The 23,007-nt window shown below is 42.2% G+C and overlaps 2 protein-coding genes across 3 annotated transcripts; one reads left to right on the top strand and one right to left on the bottom strand.

The window, feature by feature from the left end:
* Positions 1 to 81: 81 nt before the first annotated feature.
* zc3h6 (zinc finger CCCH-type containing 6) lies at positions 82 to 10,798 on the bottom strand. The gene is made up of 12 exons (XM_084948072.1): positions 10,357 to 10,798; positions 8,034 to 8,247; positions 7,772 to 7,894; positions 7,459 to 7,687; positions 7,204 to 7,346; positions 6,989 to 7,117; positions 6,750 to 6,864; positions 6,545 to 6,654; positions 6,241 to 6,464; positions 5,736 to 6,151; positions 5,437 to 5,625; positions 82 to 2,954 (listed from the first exon to the last, which is right to left on the bottom strand). Exons 1-12 carry the CDS (start codon positions 10,440 to 10,442, stop codon positions 1,459 to 1,461), a joined length of 3,474 nt encoding a protein of 1,157 aa, XP_084804198.1. The 5' UTR covers positions 10,443 to 10,798; the 3' UTR covers positions 82 to 1,458.
* fbln7 (fibulin 7) lies at positions 10,728 to 22,977 on the top strand. 2 transcript variants are annotated; one of them, XM_084948076.1, is made up of 8 exons: positions 10,728 to 10,907; positions 13,089 to 13,251; positions 15,984 to 16,160; positions 17,930 to 18,055; positions 18,170 to 18,307; positions 18,774 to 18,911; positions 19,311 to 19,449; positions 21,842 to 22,977. In XM_084948076.1, the coding sequence occupies exons 1-8, from the start codon at positions 10,728 to 10,730 to the stop codon at positions 22,212 to 22,214; spliced, it is 1,434 nt and encodes a 477-aa protein (XP_084804202.1). In that variant the 3' UTR covers positions 22,215 to 22,977. The 2 variants fall into 2 exon arrangements, with proteins under 2 accessions (XP_084804202.1, XP_084804203.1); XM_084948077.1 differs by lacking the exon at positions 10,728 to 10,907 and adding an exon at positions 11,587 to 11,912.
* The last annotated feature ends 30 nt before the right edge of the window (positions 22,978 to 23,007 follow it).

Genomic DNA, 23,007 nt, shown 5'->3' with positions numbered 1-23,007 from the left:
GCTGCATGAATTGTATTAGAGCTGGTGGTTAAAAAAAGAAGCACAGCACGCACACTAAAATGACACATTGCAACACTGGTGTGTGGTTCTGAAATAAAACTGGTGCTGTTTCCTGTCTTTATTCCAGATATTTGTAACAAACTCACTGAAACGACTGGCATGTGTTGTAAAAATATCAGACAATATTATGACAACCATAACCACCATACCGACCCACGCTGACATTAAAAAAACACCCCAAAACACACTGTACACATGATACAAAATAAGCATTTACAATGTGAATCATGAAAAGAACTTTTTAAAAAAAAAAAAAGGAAATAGCTTAGTTTCAGTCAAACAGGAATACCTCAAATTGCAGACGGAGAACTCTGACCTAAACAAACCAATATTACCAAACAATATTCCATCTTACGTCTACAACTTTCACTCTTTGTAGCACATGTATATTTATAGCCTCTTTTAGGTTCATATTCGACAAAATTGAACAGTAAAAATAGTCATCAAGGTCACGTTTGTAACATATATACATACAACTGCAGTGTTATCAAGATAGTACTACTTTTCTGTATAATACACTGGAAAACTTTATCGATTTCTTATACTGACTGACAGCGTGTTGGAAAACACGTAACATTTTCCCTGCTACTTACAAGCTTCTTCGAGAGATGTGAGGAGCAGAGATGTTTGTTAGAAAAGGTTAAAACATCCTCAAAAGATTCAGACCGCCTGAAACAAAAAACAATGTAGTCACTAAAGACGGAAGTTGTCTATTTTAGTGCAAAGACTTCTGCAAGCTAGCTTAGGTGTAGAGTTTCAAAAGTGTGAAAAGGGAAAATTAGACTAATCTAATCGAAAACTCACATTGAAAATATTCAATTTTGATTATCTGACCCGAACGCATCAGCAACTGAAAAATGACAAATGTAAATGGTTTTAAAAAATCCCTTATCATAAAGATAGGCATCAACATATACAGTAGATCTCAATATATGAAAGTGTCCGTGAATAAATATGTAAATACAAAAATCCCCCCCCCCCGGGAAATTATTGTGTTTTTGATTACTTAGTATAATCTCTCTGCGTGGAAAGTGAAATAAACTATCAGGTCGTTCAATGGAACGAGCCCCAAGCTGACTTAACAACACCTGGGTCAGGCTTTAGTAAAACTTTCACATCTTTTTATTTCCTCTGATTGTTTAGAACGTGTGTAAAAATGACACAATAGAAACCTTACCATACACACATTCAAAACACGCCTCTGAGCTTTAATATGACATAGTTACAGGGAACTATGCTCTGTGTCTGTATCCAGCATCATCTCCTTACTGATAAATGTGTGGCGTAGTGTTTGGTTTTCTACAGCATCATATAAAGAAATAAATAGATTTATGTAAAGCTAAATAAAGATTAATGTGTCATCAATAAACATATCTGTTGCAATCAACAGTTGAGTGTTTACTGACAGAAAGGGGAAGCAGTGGGGTCAAAAGTCTTGAACACATCTTTAAGTGTCCTGTCATCTGCCTCCTCCTCTTCCTCCTCCTCTGGATCTTCTTGTTTCGGTTCTTTCTCTGGAGCCGCCTCCTCTTCCTGCTCCTTCTTGTCCTCTGCCTCTTCCTGTGCTCCTGTAGAGCCCTGTCCTCCCTGTTTAGCTTGCCTCGGGTCAGTGTACTGGGGTCGGATTAGCCCAGCCAGAGCCTGGATGGGGAGATTATGTACAGCAGGGGGTTTGACAGGCGAGGCAGGAGGCACAGTGGGAGAAGTGGAAGCTGGAGTGTGATCTGCAGCATCTGTGCTTTTAGCCTCTTCGAACGAGCCGCTTCGTTGGGTTGGTGATAGTGACGGTGCTGGAGTGCTGTCTTTCTTAGCAGCCTGTTTAAGAATCCCCGCCTTTTTAGGAGGCTCAAACTGCTCCTTCTGAACTTGCTCGGTTTGGGAACGAGGATCATACAGGCTGATGCCTCCCAGGATCGTAGTGGGACTCTCCAACCCTCCACCAGAGGACGCCAGTCGAGGAGCATAAGGTGGAAGTTTCTCTGGCTCTGGCTTGGCTCGGGCAGCGTGAGGAGAGGGACTGGCACTGGCCTTCTGTAACCTGGGGTCCAAAAGTCCTGCCCCAGAGGACTGCTCTTTCGGACCCAGCAGCTTGGAGTCCAGACTGGCTGTACGTTTGAGTCTGGGGTCCAAAGACTTTTGCTGGCGTGGGTCTACAGGTCTCTCTGTAGAAGATCGTGACTCTAGAGAACCGGTGGGCAGTCGGCTCATACGTTCCTTCAAACGTGCAGCTGCAAGTCTGGGATCAGATAGCGGAGGGCTGGAGACTGGGGGGTGGTCGGGCAGGCTTGTTCGGTTCATCTGAGCATCGGCAATTAGAGGTGGAAGAGGCAGGTTGATGGAGTGTTCCTGTTTGGGCACTAAGGAGGGGATGAGATCCTCAGGGGCCCACACAACTGTCTGAGCAAAGGCAGGCCGCTGGAGCAGAATGTCAACACGAATATGACTAAACTGCTTTAACTGGCATCGAGGGTCTCTCAGGACCACACCTGGGCTGGCATCTAAAGGAATGAGAACAGCCCTGTCCCTGAGTTCCCTCTCTCCTTCGTCATCCTCCTCTCCTGTAAGAGGCTTTTGATTAACAGGATGGCTCTGCTGCCGATATGAGCTCGGTTCCACTGGTCTCATTTTCCTGGGGTCCCTGGAAAGCCGCGGATCCGAAGCGCCATCTGGCTCCTTTTTCATATCTGGGGGTCGCTGTCTAGGGTCAGCCTTGACACGTGGGTCACTGGGTGGAGCCCTTTCCTTAACGAGGCGGGGGTCACCCAGTGCTGGAGCCACCGGGGCGGTCTTGGGCTGAGACTGCTGCATCTCATTCTGTCTCTTCAGAGATTTAAGAATGGAGGAAACACAGCTCCCATCCTCATCATCGCTCGAGTACCAGTTTGTAGTTTCATCTGCAAAAAAACATGAATAAACAAATAAATCAGATTTAAAGGAGAGTCTTTTTTTTCTGTTTCAAATATCTTTTATTAGAAGCAAGTATCACAGTTGTTACAAGTTAATAGAACTTATGCCCCCTTTTTCTCTAAACAAAACAAGACAAAACAAAAAGAAAATAATTTAAAAAAAAAATAGATAAATAAATAAACAGACGAACAAAAAAAAAAAAAAAAAAAAACCCACTCTGGGCCCCGATCCCCCGACTGCCAAAAACTTATATTTTCCCAAGATATGCAAGTAAAGGACGCCAAATTAGTTCAAAATCTTTCACATTGCCATTCATGGTATATCTTATTTTTTCAAGGTGAAGTGTATTTGTAAGCTCTGCAAGCCACATCTTTAACACAGGCCTTTCCAAAGCTGCAGGATCAGTTTCTTTGCGATGATCAGCGCATATGACATAAACCTTTTTTGAGCATGTTGTAATCTTTGTGTTTCTTTGGAGATCCCAAAGATAATTACTGTTGGATTTGGATAAATCTTGTTTTTAAGAATATTAGATAGATAAGTAAAAATGTCACACCAAAAACCCTGAAGCCTTGGACAAAGTGCAAAACTACTAATGTGTCATACATTTTTTTCAGAGGGGAGAGCAGTCTGGATAAATTTTGTGAAGTCTTTCCCTTGAGTAATGTAATCTGTGCACAATTTTATACTGAATTAAGCAACGACGGGAATTAATAAAAAGCGTATTTGTCACGGACCCGGTTCCGGGGACTTGGGGTCCGTGAGCAGTGTGGACCTTTAGTATTACTATTGCTGTTGTTATTGTTATTATTATTATTATTATTATTGTTATTGTATTGGATGTATGTTTGCTGCACTGTGCTCTTGTGTTCCATGCTGGTGTGTGTACGTGTGGGTGTCTGCAGGTGTGGCTGAAGGATGAAGGACAGCCACCTGCAGGCCTGATGGGCGTGGCCCTGCCGGCTGCCGGTCACGCCTAGGTTCTCACACACCTGCTTCTGATCAGGCTCGTCGGGGGAGCTACTTAACAGTGCGATGGAGCTTCCTCCGGCGCAGGATCGTTGAGTTAGACTCCATGTCAGTGTCTCAAGTACTGTTAAGTGTATGCCTGCTGGAGTTGGTGCCATAACGGCTGCGTCTGTTGTTTTTTCCTCAGGAGAGCGGAACACGGGACTGCAGGATGCACGGGGTGTGCATAGGCACAGGAGCAGAGAGCACGGAATACCAGCACTTGGGAGAAGGCACAACACAGGAGTTGAGGGAGCACTCTGGAGACTTATTGCGTGGTGTACATTTACCCCCACTGTAAATAAATGCACTGTTCATTGCACTAAGTCCAGCATTTGGGTCCTTTCTCCAACATCCCCCACGGCTTGCCCTGGCAAACCGTGACAGTATTTATGTTGCGTAAGACCTCCTGCCAAAAATCTTCCGATAGGGAGATCCCAAATTCCTTTTCCCACTCCTCTTTAATTGAATGAGTTGAAGGTACACTCATCTCCTGTAGTGAGTTATAGAATAATGAGATTCTCTGTTCGAACCCCCGGCTATCACTAAGGCATCTATCCAAGGTGTCAGACGGCATGCTTTCAAACTGCGGCAAATGTGTGCGGATATAATTTCGTAGTTGAAGATATCTAAAAAAATGGCTGTGCGGTAGTCCAAATCTATCTTTTAATTGTTGAAATGACATGAAGGTATCGTTTGAATACAAGTCTTTTAATTTACGAATTCCCAGTTCATGCCACACGTTGAAAGCACCGTCTGCACATGATGGAAGGAAAGAGGGGTTAGCTGTAACAGGCATACTCATTGATAATGGTTTCAGTTTAAAGTGCTTAATTATTTGTTTCCAAATTCGCAAAATGGTATGGATCACTGGGTTATAATTATAGTATGCACTTGTCAAGGGAGTAGGAGAAAGTAATATTCCACCAACATAGTAAGGAAGGCAGTCCTCCCGCTCCATCTGCAGACCATGGGGGAGTAACGCTGTATCATCCAGTAAGAGGGAAATTATTCTTAAATTTGATGCCCAGTAATAATGCATAAAGTTAGGTAGTGCAAGTCCTCCAAGGGATCCGTGTTTGCAAAGATGTTCTTTTTTTATTCTATGTGTTTTGTAGTTCCATATAAACGGCATAATAATTGCATCCAGCTTTTTGAAGAAAGCTGTGGACAGGGAAATTGGGATATTTTGGACCAAATACAGATATTGCAGGAGAAAGACCATCCTTATTGAGTTCAGTCGTCCTATCAATGAGATAGGGAGTGTCCTCCAAAACTGGATGTTGTTTTTTAGCTTCTCCAGTAGAGGTAGAAAGTTTAAAGGAGAGTCTTTTTGGTGTTATCTGTGTATAAGCACTTATTTAGATAATTCTGAGTTGTATAGGTCACTTTGTTCCAATCTTGCTCCCTGGGTTTCATTTAATCTTAATTAACTCAATAAAGCCGTCCATGGACACTTGCCTCTGCTTGCATTTTCATCCTGGCCATCTGCTCTCTGTGCTTCACTCCCTTGTGGATTTGACTCTTGTTGTTGCTGCTGCTGTGTCAGGTGTAAAAGGATGGCTTTCTGTACTGCTGGTGGTAAAGACTGCAACTGTGACTCTGCACCAATCTGTTGCTGGAGGTTCTGTATGAAAGCCAGACTAGGGTCTACCAAATTGAAAAAAAAACAAAGACACAAAGTTTTGCAAAGTCAGTAACAAGTAAAAGGCAGTTAACCTATAAGAACAGCTTATTAATTATATGCTTATATGACTCACCTCCTTGTTGACCAATGGTCTGGTTTCGGAGGAAGCTGCTAAGGAAGTCTACTGGGTTCTGACCCGCAGATGGAAAGGGGAAGAGATTTGGTGCCATCTGTAGATCTGGTATAGGGGGAAATGGAGGCCTCTGTATATTCATCTGCGGGTTGATATTAGGTCGGTTTCCATGGAAGGGTGGCGGCTGACTGGATGGGATCGGCGGCTGCATTGGAAATCCGTGCGGCAGGTGCTGCCCTGGTGGGCTTTGTGGCATCGGTGGCGCAGCGGTGTGACCCACGGGAACGGGTGATCCGGGGGGAGGAACAGGAGGAGCAGAAGAGCCTGAAGGCACCATGCTGCCGCTCTGTGTGTCCTCTGAACCTCCAGTAAACTCACCTGTGCATTCTCCTTGATTCTGAGGGTAGTTGGATCCACTGAAAAACAGAGTGCACTCAGGCTTAGGAGAAAATCAAAATTATTTTTAAAGTCTGATCTGGTTTTGATTACAGATTACTCCAGTTACCTCAGACCGATTTTTTGTGCCAAGTCTACAGTTGGTTGAACCTTGATTTCAAAAAGAGAGGGGATCTTCTTCCCTGCTTGGCTATCTGTAGGACTGCTCTGACCAGGAGTGGGCAGCAGCCCAACCCCAGGAGGAGGCTTTGGAAGTGGGGAAATACCCTGTTTTCTCAGATCCTCCAGCTCCAACTCATCCTCCCGGGCATTCTCCTCTTCAGTATTAATTATCTGAATAAAGACACGAGAAAGAAGAAATAAGATAACCGCTGACAGAACTAAGGATGAGCTTCAACTATATTTCGTTTTACCTTATCGAGCAGCTCCTTGGTCACGTCGGTCAAAGCTTCATGGGAGAATTTGCAGTTGTCTCCTTGATAGCATTTGGCTCCCGTATGAAAGAACTTGCACGGGTATTCATGTGCAATCACAGGTTAAGGAACAGAAATAATTAAAGAGTGCAGTTTATGCAATCCAATTACACAAATATAATTAAGAACTATTAGTAAAGGATATTGTGCATGTAAATGCAGTTATCTCCTTTACTGCAGTATCCTTGAAGATAAAACTTACAAAGCTCCTTTTTCTTATCTGGTACAACAAGCTCGTGTTCAAATTTGCACTGCTCGCCCTGTATGAAGACATCACAAAATGTTTTTTTCTTCAATCTTTTAAGTTAGTTAGGACAGTATTTACCTTACTAAAAGCAGGTTTATGTTATAAAAACAAATTAAAGGGCATTAACGCTGCCGTACCTTGATGCACCGACCCTCCAGGAAATACTTGCAGATGTACCTCCCGTTATGTTCAACGGTGTGCTGATTGATAAACTCCTTGCTCATTATTGGCCGCTTCTTCTGGAAACCGGACAAATTTTTTCCTTCCTGTGACACAAAATTAGCAACAGCTAATTCACAGTGCAATTTAAACCAGCGATGGGAGAGTACAGTGAAATATTCAGCTCACATACCTGCGCCATGTCTTCCATCCCCTGTTCTCCCCCTCGACCTCGTCCGCGTCCTCCCCAGGGTTTACCCTTCAGCTTCTTGTTCTTGTTCAGCATCCCACGTCCTCTCCCCGGTCCACTCCCTCTGCCTCTTCCCCTCTGCCCGTCTGGAAATTACATTTTAACAAAAATGAGCAAACTCTCTTCACCCTTAAAGATGTTTGCGATACATCTCTGCCTATCGCATTGTTGTGTTTATAATTTAAAAAGCATTCGTACACTGTTGTTGCTTCATCCCCCTCATGTTTCCTCTGTTCATCTGGTCTTTAGCGTGCCGCCCCCTTCCCTGACTCGACGAATCTTTTGACTGCTGATACTCGGACATGTCGTCTTCATAATCATCCTCCTCGTCATCGTAGTCGTACTTGTCGTCGCTGTAGTCGCTGTATTTGTCAAAATCGCTGCTCTTGTACGGTGGGGACCTGTGTGAGTTGCCTCCCTTTGAATGCTAGTGGTCAAACCAGAGGGAGTGAATTATGTCAGACAATAATGTTTGCATGAATATAAACACTGCGAGCTGTTCTGAACTCACCTGAGAGGACTGGCCATCAGACTCACGATTAGATCCCAGGCCCTTTCTGCCTTTGGACCTTTCCGGTCGATCGTAGTCAGAGTCGTAGCTGTCGGAGCTGGAGCTGCTTGAGGGGGAGTGATGCTGAGGTGAGGGTAAACAGAATTAAAGAAAAATGAAACATAACATTAATTTTAAATGGGTTAGTTTACATCTATGCTCTAATTGCAAGAGCAGGAGGAGATATTTTAATGCAACAACAAGCTGTACAGTAACATCTTACTTTCGGTCTGTCACGTCTCCTTCTTTTAGACCTCCTCTTCTCTCGGGTCTTTCTGTATCTTTTCCTGGAGTGTCTGTGAGCCTTTTCCTCTTTCTCTCTAATCTTCTCTTTCTCCTTCTCCTTCTCTTCATTCACCTCCGCGGCCTCCTTGTTGTCCTCTTCAATTCCAATCCCTTCATCATCTATTTCTCCATCTTCCAGTTCACCATCCTCTCTGGAAAGATAAAAGCAATATAAATACTCACTATTGACACTATTTTGGACATACTTTAAATGTTTACAAATAATACACCAATTGTAGCTATAGTTAAACCAAAAAAGTAATGATTTGGAATAATCGGCTGTTTTTTCTGTTACAAATTTCCAAAAGATCTCAGGTTTGATCCCAGGAGGAGCCACAACTCCCCTGCGGGTCTTGTTATGTAGGGCACCTGATGTAAAAATCTACCAAAACATGTGACGCTATCTGCCAAGAAAACCCCTTGTGAATGCTTTCTATACCGATAAATGAGTAGTGATTTGTCCCCCTGTAATTTTGTGACAAAGGATAACTATTACAAAGTCCAAGTAAAGTAACTGCAGGTAAAAAGCAATATGCTGAACACTGTTGGCTGAAACGCTCGAACACTCCTGCAAGAATTCTCCAAAAGAATATTTACTCTGACATACTGATTAAAATACCCGGGAAAAGCTTGTGTGAGTATCCAGTGCTCGGCACAGGAATGCATTAAATGTTATGTTGGAACAGATGATTATCATTACAATCAGAGGATCACTTATTAGTTTGCAGAGCATTACTCATAACTCAGCGTGACCAGGCTATACTTCATACACATGTGGCTTTTTGTAAATACGGTACATTTAGTTGCACCACTAAAGAAGTTTATACCACCTCATCCAAATGTAAAAATTGGATGTTTATCTGCTGTAATTCACATACTTACAACTAAAATTAAACATACTAATACAGACTAAATATTCTAATCAATTTTTAATATGAAACAAAATCCTGGCAAATTTTTCAGTGTCGGCAATCTTTTCATTGTAAATAATTCCAGGTGATTTAGAAATACAGTGCTGGTGGGAGGGTGGAACAAAAACATTATGAAACAGATCCAATAAAGCAATCTAGGTCAGTTTTTACAGATACTAGCTGCCTCTTCCTCAGTCTGAATTAATCCAAAGCTAACACTGTGTATGTAAAGTTGGCTTTTGAGTTAATTGAAGCAGAACAGGCCTCAGGTTTAACAAGAAACATCCATCTAACCAGCCATTTTCTTAACGGTTTATCCAGCTTAGGGCCACAGGGCTGTTGGATCCTGTCTCAGCTGTCGCAGAGCAAAAGGTGGGGGAAAATCTTTACAGGTCACCAGTCATCCTCAATGAAAAACATCTGCCAGGTTAAATATTTTATTTCAAATCACCTTTTTCTATTGTTGTAACTGCCTGTACAGCACATCTAACTGAGGACCAAAAGCAAATGATGAAAAATAGTAGCATCAGTGTTAGAAGGCAGTTTATAAGGACCTAATACAACTATGTAAATGTTAAATATTTACATTAAAGTGCATTTTCCAGTGATAAACAACACTAGGTGCTTCAATCATACCCGAAGCCCACACTGGAAATTATGTTTCTGCCCATTTTAAGAATTAAAAACTTAGAGGTAACAGATGCTCAAAGTCCAGGCTAGAAGTTGAGCCATCAAGTTTTTTTCCAACCTAACACATGAGCAACTGGTTCACTTGGTTTTCTACAGTGAAAAAAATCTGTGAAATTACTTGATCAAAGATTTTTAACAGAAAACCAAATTGTTTGTCTTGTTTTTGAACATAATGCAAAGCAAATCACAAGGACACAGGTATGGCCTACATCCTGCAGAAGCACATCATCTCAACTCTGCGTGAACCCTGCTTCAGCAATACCGGTAGTTGCCCAGTAGGGGGAGTACAGTATGAGGATGGGCGTGGCATTTACATCATAGTCATTTGCATAGTCTCCTGCAGATGGCAACAATGAAGCCATGAATCCCTGAGCTACAACAACAGAATGATGAGGTCTCTATGTTGCATGGAAATGATCATGAATGAGTCTCATCGACACGGTGATGTGTAATCGAGGCTGTGTGAACAGCGCCATTCAACTGCACCAAAGAGGCATGCAAAATAAATGTTAAGAGAGGGGGGGAAAGAAGTGAAATGTCTCTATATCCCGCAATTCGTGGTTAAAAGAGAAAACAGTAACACAAGCATGTAGACCCACAGCACTGAAATTGAAACGCACAGATGAGCGTATTAATAATTGCACAAGAATATTACTCGACCTTTCATCCCCTGCAAGCTCAGAGTCTGTCATGTTTTTGTCAAGAACAGGGGCTGGGGGACTGGAAACAAGGCTCACAGAAGCCATTGGAGAACGGATCTGCCTCCCTTTTCCCCGGTACAAGAGTGAATTAATTCAGTCACTCAAGGAGACGTTGGTTTGTGAGAGATGCTGGAAGATTTCAGACTGGAAAAGACTCACGGTGTTACATGTCTCGACAGAGACAGTAAACAGACACTCTCCTCTTTCATATCAATGACGTTTTAACTCTGTGAGCGCAGCTTGATACCCCGCTTTGCTAATGTCCCGTCGGTTGACAGCTGCCATGGTGAAATAGAGGAGACGGAGGGAGAAACAGACAGAAATGTAACCATGTTCGTTGATTTCAGCATCTTCATAGGCTTTCTCAACAGGGACATCATCTCAAAATGGCTTCTGAGTTCTGCAGCACATTCCTCGATTATGTATTCTCGGTGTTTTTATACTTCTGTCGGGATCTATCTAACTTGGACACAGCAAACTCTGCCCGGCAATTGGTCAAAGCCAGCACGGGTAAGCAGAGCTGCCGTTCTTATTGGTTGAACGCAGTGTCGGTCACTTTCAACATCTGCAACAATGAAATGCATATCGCACTTCGCTTTTCTCTTTGTTTTCACTGTTGTCGCGTGTGTTATGCACTTATAACCATCATACCTTACGCTGATTAACAAAATTAAAACACCTGAACATAAATATCTGTCGATTTATAAGCACAAACGCATTTCTTGTGTCGTTTAATTTTTTTTTTTTTACGCGAACGGGCTCGCGTAGTGGGACTTCACGCGCGTGTGCAGTCCCGTCATCGACCAGCAGATGTCGCTTTAACTCTACAAATCGACCCGTAAAGACTAAAGAGTTTGCTCGTAGAGATGCGAGCCAGTAAACATACTGTGCGTCCGGTTATTATCGCCAGCAAACTCACAGAAGACTGGAAAAGTCGCACGTTAAGTAAACATATTAACCTAATAATGCAGATATTTGACAAACCCATTAGAAATATGCTGTTCATGGAATTATTATTCTGAAAAGGCTATTCATTGTTAGGTTGTAGGAAAAATAATCTTTACGAGGCTATAACTAAATATAAAAGTCTAACTATAATCGTGCAATTTGCCAAATGCACAGATAATGTTGTATGATGGGATGAGAGAGGTAAAGAAAGAAAAGTGTTTGGCTGTGTCTCGGTGGGAGGGATTCCTGCTGCAGGAAGCCTAGGTGGCGTGCAGAGCTCAGAGGCGAAACTTTCCAAGACCCCAGATATAGAGACGCGGGCGCATCTCTGTCTCAGGCACCTGATGAGCATCTTCCACACTCTTCAAACGAGTAGACCGAACTTCTCCACTATTCCGGGGACATCCAATCGCCTAAAAGGAAGCCTGTTAAATATCTGAGAACAGCAATAGGAAACGGTAGCCTGTTAACTTGGCTGCAGTTTCTGAGATGGCACTGTCTTTCCGATGCAGGTGTTTGCTTTTGCTGTGTTTGACAGCCATCCACAGTGGTCATGGCACCGTTCAGGTAGGAGCAATTTACTTTACGCGCGTCCAGAAGTTTGCTGAGAATTTTATGCCTGAGAAAACTGGGTCAATAATCCCATCGCAAAATCTCATTGAATGCTGTAAAAATCTTCATACATCTTTCAGAAACAAAATGATTAGAATCAAATTTAACTATCCATACAATGACACCAAAATGTTGTTGTTGTTTTCTTTTTTTTCCTTATTAGTTTGTGCGGTTGGAAGGTTTTCGACCACCGTGTATTTTAGTGTAATATTAAATCTACTTCGTGTTTTTTAATTGGGAAAAAAAATCAATTGAATCTTCTCATGTCTTGTCAGCTGGTGGCATTTCCCCTGTTTTCTGCCTGAGGCACATAACAGAGCAGGGGCCAGTCTTAATGCTGCACAGGTCCGAGCTCTGTACACCATGCATTTCAATGTATTGAACCTTGTTGTTATTGTACGAAGCCCTGTGAATTCCAGTGCAGGAATTTAAGGTATGCTGCCCAGAGGTGTTCCAATGTAAGCATGTGATTAATAAACCCTCCTGAAAGGATTAGCGGCACTTTCTGTGGGGAACTTTGTAATGGCTTGACAAGTGTTCCCTCCAAAGTAACAGCCTGTGGCACCCATGCTATTTTGAGTCTGCCCATTCGGGATTATCCAATGAGCATGTGCCTTCCTACCGCCATGCAAAATATACAGAGGAACAGCATTTTGGACTTAGGTCCCACTGACATCTGCCACACAGCTTTAGCCCAGCTGTGTCTTTCTCTAGAGTTGTGTTATAAGAGTGAAAAGGGGTGAGGGAGAGTGCTGTGAGGTATAAGTGAATATATTCTAGTAGAAAGCAATAGTTTTGGGTGAAATAAAATATAGTTTGGCGCTTATCATCAGGTATAGTAAAAATATCTCAAATAAATGTTTTCATAGTGTTGCATAACATATTTTAGTATCAGTGAAAATGCGACTATAATAACTGTTTGTCCACCAATAACATGGGTTTAATCTAAATTACTTCATTCTCCACAGCTGCACAAAAATGTTTATTCATCACTCAGGTATTACGTTTTATAACCATTAAACTGAAGTAACCTTTCATCCTGCGCTCAGTTTTTGCTGGCAAGTCATTGGATTTCGAAATGTTTTTCCAGGAGTCTTTATTCTGCTCACAGTCTTCATTCGTTATTAACAGACATGCATGGATAAGCACCAGGTGGTTGGGGTGCTTCGTCAGATGGAGAAGTTTCTGAAAGGCCAGGAGATGCGGTTTAACGAGGGGCTCAGGATCATGAAGTCAAAACTGGCAACGCTTCAGAACTCTGTCTCCAAGTTACCTCAAGCAGACCAGTCGTCTGGTGAGTGATAAACAGGAACAGTGCTATCAGAATTAGCAGAATCATCATCATAACATTTAGACATAAAAGAAAATGGCTCAGCCAAAGTCAAGCAATTCAGCTGGACATGGCAATGCAGGGACCTCTTATTGGAGTAGTTAAGTGGAATTTAACCAACGAATATTCGTTATTACAAATGTGTGTTTTTGTTCTATCATAGACAAAAATTAAATATAAATAAAATTTATGTATAAATACATACCTACTAATATTTTTTTTAACTGTCCCTTAGCGAATTGCACCACAACCAGATGCTTTTGACCAGCAGTAAGCTTCTGGAGTTACCACTTCTTGGCAGAAGTGGTACAGCTAATTTAAATTGGTTGGTTTCCTGGCATGGACCCGATTTTTAAACACAGTCCACAAATTTTCAATAAGGTTGAGGTCAGAACTTGAAAAGGACATTGCAGAGGCTTACTGTTAGCCTGCTATCCATTTCAAACCCAGTTTTGATGTGTTTAGGATCATGGGTTTGGGAATACCTAATTCTGTCCAAGTTTCTACCGGGTAGCTGTTAATTTGAGGTGAAGTTGAAGAATTTGGAGGTATTCCTCCTTCTCTGTTAACATGTACCAGTGCCACTAGCACCAAAACAGGCCCAAAGCATGATGCTACCACCACCATGCTTGACAGTTGTTACAGTGTTCTCAGTTTGAAAGCCTCAACTTTACTCCTTCAAACACACTTATTGTCATTGTGGCCAAATAGTTCAATCTTTCTCTCGTTGGACCATAAAGCGTTTCTCTAGAAGGCATTTGTTTTGTCCATGTGGGCAGCTACAAATTTCACTTGAGTTTGAATGTGTCAATTGTGGAGCAGGGGTTCCTTTGTTGGTCGGCACGTCTCATTCCATGTAAACTGGCTTCGCTGAGGACACTGATGCTGGTGTTCCAGTTGTTTTCAGTTCATGGCAGGGCCTTGGTGGGTTGTTCCTAAACATCCTAACCAATTTCTGAGTTGTAGCGCTTGGGTTTTCTGCAGTTTCTCTCAGCATTACACAGTCTGACCTAAGGGTTTGTTGACATGTTCAATCTTGGTAAGATTGTGGAATTGTACTAACACATAGCTGAATGGTCCAAACCAGCGAACTGCCAAAACTTCTGCTTTTATAGAGGTGGTCACACATGGTGATGATCAGTTAATCAGTACATCTGATTGGCTGATCAAATACCCTCTTAATTCCCATGGTAGCAGTAATGGTGTACATAGTTTTCCATAGGGCTTCACAGTCCTGTGAAACCTTCCTTTTTCACCTGACGCCTCCTCTGGACATGCTGCAGGCAGTGCCATCTGTACATGGATTGCAAGTGTTCATATCTCTTGTTGAGGAATTGCTTGTAAATGAAGTAGACTGAACCAAATCTGAGACATATACATTTGTGTTCAGTAAACATGCAGACTCAAAACAGATTTAATAAAACTTGCGTTTCTTTCTTCTTTTTTTTCTTTCTTTTTTTTTTTTTTTTTTTTTATACCAACTATTACACATCTATTATGCTTCAAAGTTAACATACCTGATAAGTGACTGTTGAAACCACAGGAAAGATGTCCAAATGCCCCACCAGCCACTTAAACACAGAGTACAGTATGTGGTTGGTTACTATAAGTAGGGCAGCATTTATCCCGTAATGCCACTAAAGTCCTTTCATTTGCATGTCATGCTGTATAAAGTTTCATATGCATGCATGATATGACTGCTGTTGTTATGTTTCTTGTTTTGTTTATAATTCAGCGGCGCACTTTTATGTTAAAGTCAGGAGAAAATTCCAGAGTATCAAATTTCAAACATTTTAGAAAGTTTGTTTTCTTTAACTTGATTTTTCCTCTTGAGTGAGTGACAGTGGAGAGCCAGACATACTTTCTTGTATTATGGAATTATACTTTTCCTCTAGCACTTCAAGGCCATCTCAGTTACAGCACTGGGTACTTGACAGGGGAAGTGGATTTGTGGAATTGTGTTATTTGGCAACAGACACTGACACCAATTTGCTAGTGATGGACCAGCGCAGTTCATAGCTCTGTGAAGAATATTTGGCAGGACAGAAAGAAGCTGTTTTGCATTTACAGCAGTAAAGGTTCAGCAAAATAAAAAAGGAAGGAAGAAATATCACAACACCAGCTTTAAATGCTTAGACTGAGATAAAACCAAAAAATGTCAAATTTTGGATTGAGTTAACATCATCACTGAGTTATGCCTATGTGCTATATCACACAGAAACTGATCAGATAACAGCACAAGGGGGGGGGGGAACTAGCTGTTGTAATAATACAATCATTATCTGTACACAACTCAGTCTGACCAAGTGTGACTTAGAAACTGAAATGTTTTCAGTTGAGGAACAAAAAGAAAAGGAAACATTTTTCCACAATTCCTCAAGTTTTAAGAAGAACATAAATCTCATGAAAGTTAAAAATGTAATCCATTCCTACGATTATGTAATGTAATTATATACTATTAGGGTATTATACATCATAGCATAACATCTGAGTGCTGGTACACTTCTGACTCATAAAAATGGCTGTTCCTTTGCCTGATGACTGTAAATGAGGCATTGAACAATCTTTTCCCATGAAGTTTCTGCACTGCCCAGAGACACGTGTATATCCTCAGGCAGAGAATGCCAGAGGATGTTGGAAGGCTTATTCCACATGTGACCAGCCTTCCTCTTGTTCCCTTTTTCTTTCTCCCACAGCACCCACCACCTGCCCCTCCCTGGAAGCCCCTGCTCATGGAACCAAGTTCGGGTCAAAGTATTTTGTTGGCCACGAGGTCCATTTCACTTGTTCCCCGGGCTACCGCCTTGTGGGTTCTGCGACGCGAGTTTGCCGGGAAAATGGCACCTGGACCGGCGCCGACGTAACCTGTAAAGGTGAGCTTCACTTTCACTATAGACTTTTAAGATGAGAAGATATTTATTACCCACAAATTCCCAGTTAGACCAGTTTCAGGTGCAGAATGCCATCGCGGATGGATGTTTTTATCTTTCTTCCATATAAAAACATCAGTTTCCGTTTGTGTTTTATTTGCTTTATTATTCACTGTTGAGCAAAAATGTCCACAAAAATCTATTTAGGGTGACCCTGTCTTAGCATTGTATAAATGACTGGCTGAAAAAGACATCAGCTCAGAAAGCAAACAGCACAATGGAGTTCCTCGTACACATAGATAACAGGCAAAGAAAAGAGCCATTCTTCAGAGTGTGTGGAGCTCCTCGGCACGCTGAATGAAGCGCTCGTTAAAATGGCATTAAATGTCTCTGGACACAGAAAAACACCTGTACTACATTCCACTGTGGGTCCATTTCCCCGCAGGCTTCTACCCATCATTGCCAGACAGCACTGGTGTGGCTACTGTAAGTTGACACCCCCACCCCTCGCTCATGTTTCCTCGGTTCTTCAACAGTAGCCCCACTGCACTGGGTTAAGTCCAGTCATTATACTCACACTATGGTCTGATTGCGCAGAAGTATGCCAAGCATGCTCTTGATAGCCCTTTCAGCCTGCACCGGTGGCTCTCCTCCAGAAATTCCAAGTGGCACATTTGAACATGTGCGTACGTTTATTGACATTCATGGTTAAAACAACACAAGAGTGCCCGACTCTGCACAGTATTATCCCAGTTCGTGCTTTTCAGTCCCGCGTATTTGATGCCTAAAAATACTCATACCAAAAAATTGATCTTGATAGAGTTTGAAAGTCTTTAAAGTTAAGAGTTTAAAAATATCTAGCACGGTGCATTGGGCCTTTTCATGTTACGGTCCTGTGGTTGCTCCTGGGCAAGCCAAATAAAAATTAGAGGAACTGGTTGTTATCCTGTATACTGTGGCCTCAGTGCTGAGGTTCAAAGAGCACAGTCTGCTTCAAAATGTGTACATCTGTAAAACTTTCGGAGCCAACTAGACTTCATAAGGCACGGCATGCCAATCTTCCACTTGTGTCCTAATTTTAAGAGACAGAGCAAATTGTGGTGCTGTCACAACGCCACAATCAATGCCATCCTGCTAACTCTGTCAAACATATGCACAATATCCTTTAGTATTTATTACTTTATTGACATCACACCGAGTCAGAGTAACGCATCCACTTGTTTTGACATCATACAGGTTCAAGACTACATTTAAACTGCTGGGACGTTTTTGAAGCATCCTCAGCTTTTAGCTCAGCATGCACAGTGGTGCAGGGGTTAGCACCATCTCCTACTCTGGGTTTCATCCACCAGAGTTTGGAATTTGGATGTGCTCCCTGTGCCTGCATGGTTTCTTTCTGGCTACTCCAACTTCTGTGCAGAGACAAGCATGTTAGGTTCAAAATTAGCCAATCTTAATTGATGTTTCTCTATGTAAGCCTTGTAAGAGAATGATTTCCTGTCCAGGGTGTACAGTACCTGATCTCATGTTCAACTGGGACAGGCTCCAATCACACCCCTTGATTTTCATATTAACGGCCATTTCTGACACTGATATAGTCTTACTCACAATCAGAGGCATTCGCAGCAGTACCAGTTCGGGCATGTTTCAATGAAGCCACGGAAACATTTGTAAAGGATTTTCTCCATGAAAATGATCAGAGGCTAGTGAAGATGTTGCACATTTCTCAACACGTTGACTGTAGTTAATTTAATACTCTCCTATATCCACAGATGTAAGCGAATGTGCAAGTAATCCCTGCCAGAATGGAGGTACCTGTGTGGAAGGGGTCAACCAGTACAAATGCACTTGCCCCCAAAACTGGAGTGGCTCCCACTGCCAGCACCAAACGCAGACAGGTCAGTACCACGGAAGGAATGTCTGAGTCCCTTGGTTTGTTTGTGTTAGCATGTCACTCGGGACTTTACCCTAGGTGGCATTACGATTTCATAATTTATTTTTTTCTATCGCAGCGCCCCCCGAGTGGAGTGTCATGAACGATCCAGCGTTCAGCCGGAGACCTCGCTGTGCCCAAGTGAACCAAGCCCAGCACTGCAGCTGCGATGCGGGCTTTCACATGAGTGGCACCTCTGACAATAGTATCTGTCAGGGTGAGCTGTAATTATGTGCTACCTTAATTGATCCCTGTTGGGAAATTCTCTTTTCTCCACCTCATAGGGAGGTAAGGTCAGCCGCAGAGCCGTTCCCTTGAGCTGCTGACCTGCTCTACGATATCTCCGTGGGGCATAAAGAGATGTTATATGGAATTTACTGATGAAAATACCACAAAGTACCTGAATCCTTCACTCCTCTGGTGATTAATACAGTTGCAAATGAGAGTAATCTGTAGAGCCAGTCTGTGACAAACAAAATAATCCTTTTGAGAGGTCACGAGCTGATTAGCATCTCTTTAGGTCTTAGTTACCCTCATCGAGCCATATCAAATATACTGTTACCTATGTTCCAAATAGGTCCTCCCATCTGAGTTACTTTTGCAGGCACATTTCTTTGACCTTGTTATATGATGCATGTTTTAAAGTCAGTGTGTACATGCATTTATTTTCTGTTTATTGACAGATGTAAATGAGTGTGAAGTGTACCGGCTGGACCAAGGAGGGAAACTGTGCGTCCACGAGTGTGTAAATGTCCCAGGCTCGTACCACTGCGCTTGCCCCAGCGGTTACAAGTTGCTTCTAGATGGGCGGAGCTGTGAGGGTGAGTGACAAGGGGGAACGCAGGACAAAGGCTTATTCACAGGGCCCTGGCTGCAGATCTCACTGGATAAGTAGCTCAGATAGGAATACCTGTGATTTAGAAGGATATGGAGCAGCAGAGATTTTAGTTTTTCTGTAGAATTGTTTGTCAGCGTTGCTACTTTTATTGTTACCCCTGAAGGTAACTGTGCTTTCCAAAGGAATGAATGACCTCACCCCTTCCCAGTAGAAGGGATATTTAGGACATTTCTGGTAGTCAAACTTTAAAAAAACAAAAAACCCCAATAAATAGCAGAGCACCCCCTGCTCACACCGTGGTAACCAGGAAGCAGGGTGTCGGCCTGGCAAGCTTCTCTCCCTGCTTCTCATTCTTACATGCCTTTGCTGTTTTGGCCTCCAGATGTGGATGAATGTTTAAGCCAACAGCACAACTGTAGCCGAGGGACAACTTGTATCAACATGGGAGGAGGCTTTCAGTGCGTCAACCCAGAGTGTCCGCACTCTCACAGCGACATCAGCTACGTCAAGACATCTGCCTTGTAAGTAGATGCATCCTAATGTGAACCACTAGTCTTCTTTGTTTTTTCAGTGACTAGTTAAAAAAAGAAAACATCTGTCACATCTTAGCGAGAACAGCCATCTTTCAAATGACTCCTTGGGAACTAAATCAGACCCAACTGTTGAGCACTACGGGCTTTTGAACAGGAAGAATAGCAAAAGTCAACTTTTGTGTAGCTTTGTTTAGGTGTGTCAGTAGCCGTGCATGCACAGCAGGATGTCAAAATACACAAAAAAAGGTCTGTTATTGACAACTACACTTGAGAAATGCCTTACAGCCTCTGAGTTTAATACAGTCCAGGACCTGTTTGCCATTGGTAGAAATAACATTACATTTCTATGGTAACTGCTGAGGTCTGGCAACACAGACACATCACTAACAGCCAAGTTAAAAAACAGTTTGGGAACATGAATTAAAGGCTGCCCGTGAGACGGATACGAAGCCTGTTCACAGTTTACCAGCCAACCTCCTGGTCCAACTTTGACTTTCTGTACTTGCTGTAGTCCCAGTGAGCGAAACATCTGGATGCATTCACTCAGTTTTACCCATGGACTGTATAGAGAAGAAGCACATAGCCACTGTGATGTCAGTCTGTGGAATATGGACTTTTAGAGACAGATTTACTAAACACAAACTGATTTTCTAACTTTTGTGAGGCATAATCTACTCCTAAGTGGGCCGATATTTAACACAAAAAAGTGCGTCTTATTTCTTGCACTTATTTTTCAATATTGAAATGTACTGACTATGTTTAGAGAACAGGGCAACTTTTGTAGATCACTCCTAAAACTAACCACACCTATGAGCGCTATTTGGGGATTGCATCAGATGCTATTTTGCCCCATTTAGTAAAGCCGATCTTAAGGGCTTTAAATTCTAAGGGTGGGTCTGGCTGAGTACTGAAGAATACTGTACACTCATATGGAAGGGTTGTGTCCATTACATTTTACTTATTTTACTCTGAATGAGACCAAAGTTTCCCAAATAACCAGAAGACTGGGTTAAATAAGATGTGAAAATAGTAATTGAGACCATCAGGAAAAATGGTTACTGAGTTAATAAATGAAAAGAGTATTATATTCTTTTAATTTGAAACCATGCGATCCTACTTACTTTTGCAACCAAATGAGTCATCGCCCTGGTGGCCATTAAAAAGAAGCACGTTTAATGCACTTCCACACACTGGATTTCACTTTTCAGACCTGGAGACATCCATCTTTTATGTCTTGTCTCTGGTTTCAATAATCTGGTGAAAGGATTTACTGCTGTAATAATGCACTTGTTTTCCCACGTACTACTTTTTGCGAGTGATGAATTCCCTTGTCACATAGAAAATGCACACTCAGCAGAACTGCACCATTTTTTTCCCTTTTTCTTTGGAGCCACGTAGGATGTCAATATGTTTTATTTGCCAGCCATCAGCAAGCTGCTTCATTTAAGTGCATGAAACAAAGTTCTGTTTGCTTCTACTGAACCATCAGTGTGGTGAAATAGTGCTCTGGTGCCAGCAAACCTGAAGGAGAAATGTTTGAGGAAAATACTTGTAACAAAAGAGAAAAGAAAAGATTCGAGTGAGAGGGTAGCTGTGACCCAGTTCCTTTCTACGTGCTCATGTTCACCATATTTTAGGTTCATGAAAGATTGAATTCAGTGTAAGTGCAGATGTTAGCGTGCATATTAAATCCACGTTATTGTTGCTAGGTCCCACAGCGCAATGAATAGCGGAAATAGACACTCATAGCTCCAACAACTGATAAGACAGCTTCTGGAAATTTTTAGATAATATAACAAAAAGTTGGAAAATACAATAATGTCAATAAACTGAAAGTCCAGATACATTTCTCAGATCTCGTGCCAGGTCTTTGTTGGATTTTTTCCTATTTCTTAAGGAACCAGCTTTCATATACTGTAAATCTAGGTTTTTAAGCTCTGTCCCTTCTTGTCCATTTTCCTCAGATTTTTTAAGAACTCTTTAAGAACCATGCTGAGATATGCCAAAACTTCAGCTCTTTGGGAATCACCTAGCTGGTGCAAAAATACTATGTTATGCCTGCCAGACTGCGTTATCTTTGGCATAATTTGGAGATGCAGCTAAAGAAATGGTTTGTGACAGGCTGCTAGGGTGACAGGGCAGCTAAAGATTTAAAATGGTCTCTTTGCTAAGTTGCCTGTTATGTGTAGACACAACACTTAGTTGGGAGTTAGGAGCCTTTTTATGCTTGGTCAGGTACAAGGACTGGACTGAAATGGAGTAAACATGCAGCCAATGTCTAGAGAAAAACATTGAAATGAGTATATGTATGTGTGTGTTTCACTTCTCCACAGCACTTTGCCCAGTAATTCTTAATATTTACTGTATTTCCTTCCTGCAGTCAGTGTGAGAGAAACCCCTGCCCCATGGACAGCCGTTCCTGCCACCTGGCCCCCAAGACTGTGTCCTTTCACTACCTGTCTCTGCCCTCCAACCTGAAGACTCCCGCCACGCTTTTCCGCATGGCGACCGCTGCTGCCCCCGGCCGCGCCGGCCCGGACAGCCTGCGTTTCGGCATAGTGGGCGGAAACTCACGCAGTATCTTTGTTATGCAGCGCTCAGACAGACAGACTGGTGAGCTGATACTGGTCCAGCAGCTGCGCGGGCCACAGGAGATCAGCGTTGACGTGGACATGTCCGAGTACAGCGACCGCACCTTTCAGGCCAAGCATGTGGCCCGGGTCCACATTCTGGTTTCACCTTACAATTTCTGAGCAAAGGAGGAAGATAAAGAGACTGAAAACTGTAGGAAGTTTCCTTCAACCTATTTCAAAAATCCGTTTGTCTGAATTAGCTGTCACAGACAAAATTACCAAAAGAGTGAGAAGGCGACAAAGCTGATTTTTAATCTCTATTTTATAAATCCAAAGATTAATGGAGAATTATAATGTAGCTGCATCTTTAGATAGTATCAGTATGCCTATGATTGACAATACTTGGCTCAGTGCATTTACATTTATAAGATCTTGCTAAATAACAGCATAATGAATGCAGAATGAGGGATCCATAGCTGTCATTGCTGTTGCTTTCTGTATGGCCACTATAGTTAATGTTTGTGTAGCTCAGGCCGCAGATTTAATGCACTGCCTTTGCTTAACTGATGATAAATCCCTTTTTGACATTAGTGCTCCTGTGGCTCTAATTTATTGGCGATAATTGTTGCTGTTTTTTGAGTTTTTTACAATATAGGAAACAGTATGCCACATGTTTATCTTCAATCATATACTGTATATTGGGTTTTTTTTTACTAGCTTGCTTTGTTTACCTTTTGTAATACTAAGGGAGATTTTTAAGCAGTAGCTGCAGTGCTGTACCTGGTCTGTTTCCCCTGTTTCTCATAACCTGTATGTTACCCAGAGGTATTCTCATTATACTCCAAAACAATGATGATTTGTCAACCTTGCCAATATAATACATAGTTTATCTGGAATTTTAATTGCCTCGGCATAACTGCAATAAAATCAGTCCAACTTTTCAGTATTTGTTAGGACTACCTCGCTTGATCCT

The sequence above is a fragment of the Perissodus microlepis genome, chromosome 13 (assembly GCF_051167445.1).
Source record: "Perissodus microlepis isolate ML-2025 ecotype Zambia chromosome 13, ASM5116744v1, whole genome shotgun sequence".
Lineage (NCBI taxonomy): Eukaryota > Metazoa > Chordata > Actinopteri > Cichliformes > Cichlidae > Perissodus > Perissodus microlepis.
The sequence above is the reverse complement of the archived record's forward strand: the minus strand, read 5'-3'. Positions and strand labels throughout refer to the sequence as shown.